At 44.4% G+C, this 2,172-nt stretch overlaps 1 protein-coding gene across 1 annotated transcript; it reads left to right on the top strand.

Moving 5' to 3' along the window:
* Positions 1 to 6: 6 nt before the first annotated feature.
* On the top strand, positions 7 to 2,163 carry LOC118418316 (peptide methionine sulfoxide reductase-like). The gene is made up of 2 exons (XM_035824174.1): positions 7 to 246; positions 596 to 2,163. The coding sequence occupies exons 1-2, from the start codon at positions 113 to 115 to the stop codon at positions 816 to 818; spliced, it is 357 nt and encodes a 118-aa protein (XP_035680067.1). The 5' UTR covers positions 7 to 112; the 3' UTR covers positions 819 to 2,163.
* Positions 2,164 to 2,172: the final 9 nt, after the last annotated feature.

The following is a 2,172-nucleotide window of genomic DNA, read 5'->3' as shown; positions in this document are numbered from 1 at the left end:
ACACACAGAGTCCGTTCAGATCCAGTACGACCCCAAACAGACATCCTACGCCGACCTTCTCAAGATCTTCTGGCAGAACCACGACCCCTCCGCCTGCGTCTCTCGCCAGTACATGTCCGCCATCTTCTACCACGATGAGAACCAGAAGGCCCTCGCGGAAGAAACCATGCAGAAAGAGTCCGGGGGCCGTAAACGGCCCATCCAGACGAAGATTGTTGCAGCCGAGCGTTTCTATGACGCTGAAGAGTATGTATTTTATTTTCTACCATCTCAGCTGCCATTGCAGTTTTCGAACGGGACTGTTTTTTATTTTAGGGGGGGGGGGTGCTGGTTCGCGATTTTCCATGTTGGCTAGGTTCTGTTATGCCGGGAAAGGGAGTTTGCAGAGGAAGGGAGTTTGCCCCGTCTCTCCCTCTCCTGGCATAAGAGAACCTAGCCAACATTGAGAATCGTGAACCAACCTGCCCTTATGTTTTTATGATGTCAACTTGCTACATTTTTATTTTTTTAAATCTGAGAACCAATGGCATGGCCTAAGAAGCATGTCTTGTCATTTTAAGACATAGTGAAAAATGAATGTGTCCCCATGTTCCAGCTACCACCAGAAGTACCTCCTCCGCCAGCAGCGAGGCCTCTTCAACAGCCTGCAGCTGTCCCAGAAGGAAGTCATCAACTCTCACATCGCCGCGCGGCTCAACGGTTACGTCGGGGGGTACGGGAGCCCCAACAAGTTTGAGAAGGAGCTGCCCAACTTCGGGCTCAGCGTCGAGCAGGCCAGCTATCTGAACCAGCTGATTGGGCGCGGCCCGATGAGTTAGACTTTGGTTAGGGAAGGCCGTGAAAGTTAAGCCTATTTTGCAGACTTCAAGCGAAGCTGGCTTTCGTTTTATGGGTGGCGCTGGTTCGCAAGTTTCAACTTAGCCTGGTATCCAGCCGTATTATAGCTCCCAAATCTCTTCTGTCCTCTCTACAAACACTTGTAGAATCGGAAGCTTTAATATGGCTGGATACCAGGCTAGTTTCAACGCTGGCTAAGGTTCTCTTATGCTTAGAAAGGGAGTTTTGGAGAGGAAGGCAGTTTTGCAACACCCCCAACCCTAAAGTAAAAGCCAGTTCTGCTGAAAGTCTGCAAAGGAGGCTAATGAAAGTTAGAGGAAATGCATTTTAGTATCAAAAAGGACTTTACAAGATGAAGAAAGTCAGTCAACATGTAGTTGTGATGAAGAGATTTAATGTTACTGATTTGATAAGCTGCAAAATTACAAAAATTTGTCTTTAAGTTTTAAAATGAGCCATAGGAAAGCCGGATTTGATTAGTAACTATCAAAAAGCATTACTTGGAGTCGCACCTGATTTACTATACTGTTATGCTATTCTTGCACTGTACAGCACATAACTTTGTGTGCAGGTGAAACATTGATCTAATGGTACATCACAAATTGACAAAATCTCGTCAAAGCATGTTCCTTTGCCATCTATAGACGCTATTCCCTTTTTATCGTGTACATGTAATTTCTTGTGATATTTTCTTGTGTCTATCACCTTTACTTCATCTTGAATTTTGCAATTACGCTGCTAGTTTCAATTTTTGGTGATCAGGCTGAAATTTTAGTATGCTGCAATGAGACGGAAGTTTTAATTTGTTTAGTCTTTAGGCAACGAAGTTGAAGACGATGAAGGCAAGTGTCTATGAAAGAAACAATGGATAGTATAGGATAGTACTGATACCTATACAGTTGCCTTACATATGAAACATTATGTATTGCCAACTATACCTTAAGTCACTTTACCTCTGTAATTTTTATTTGTGATCATTGCACCCTGAAATGTGTAAAATTGTCTCCAAAAAGTGTATAACTACATGCCACCCTCCTTTGATACAACACCAGAGCAATGCTGAGAACCACTGGGGTCGTGTTTTCAGCAACGCTACTACAAGGCAGAGTCTCCATCCTATATTGTTCGCTTCCCCTGCTGTACATAGCTGCTGTACTCATGACGTTCTGGGGCGAAAAATTGTGTCCTAGAACCGAGAAAAGTGCCAATCAGCAGCGTTGCACAGCAGGGGGATGGTGTAACAGTAGGGTTGGGGGGTCTGCCGAGGGTATGGCATGTATGCGTTAGAAGTGAAAGGTGAATAAATTACTGTATATTGTTACTTTGCATCCTCTC

This window comes from Branchiostoma floridae, chromosome 6 (genome assembly GCF_000003815.2).
Source record: "Branchiostoma floridae strain S238N-H82 chromosome 6, Bfl_VNyyK, whole genome shotgun sequence".
Taxonomy (NCBI): Eukaryota; Metazoa; Chordata; class Leptocardii; order Amphioxiformes; family Branchiostomatidae; genus Branchiostoma; species Branchiostoma floridae.
The sequence above is the reverse complement of the archived record's forward strand: the minus strand, read 5'-3'. Positions and strand labels throughout refer to the sequence as shown.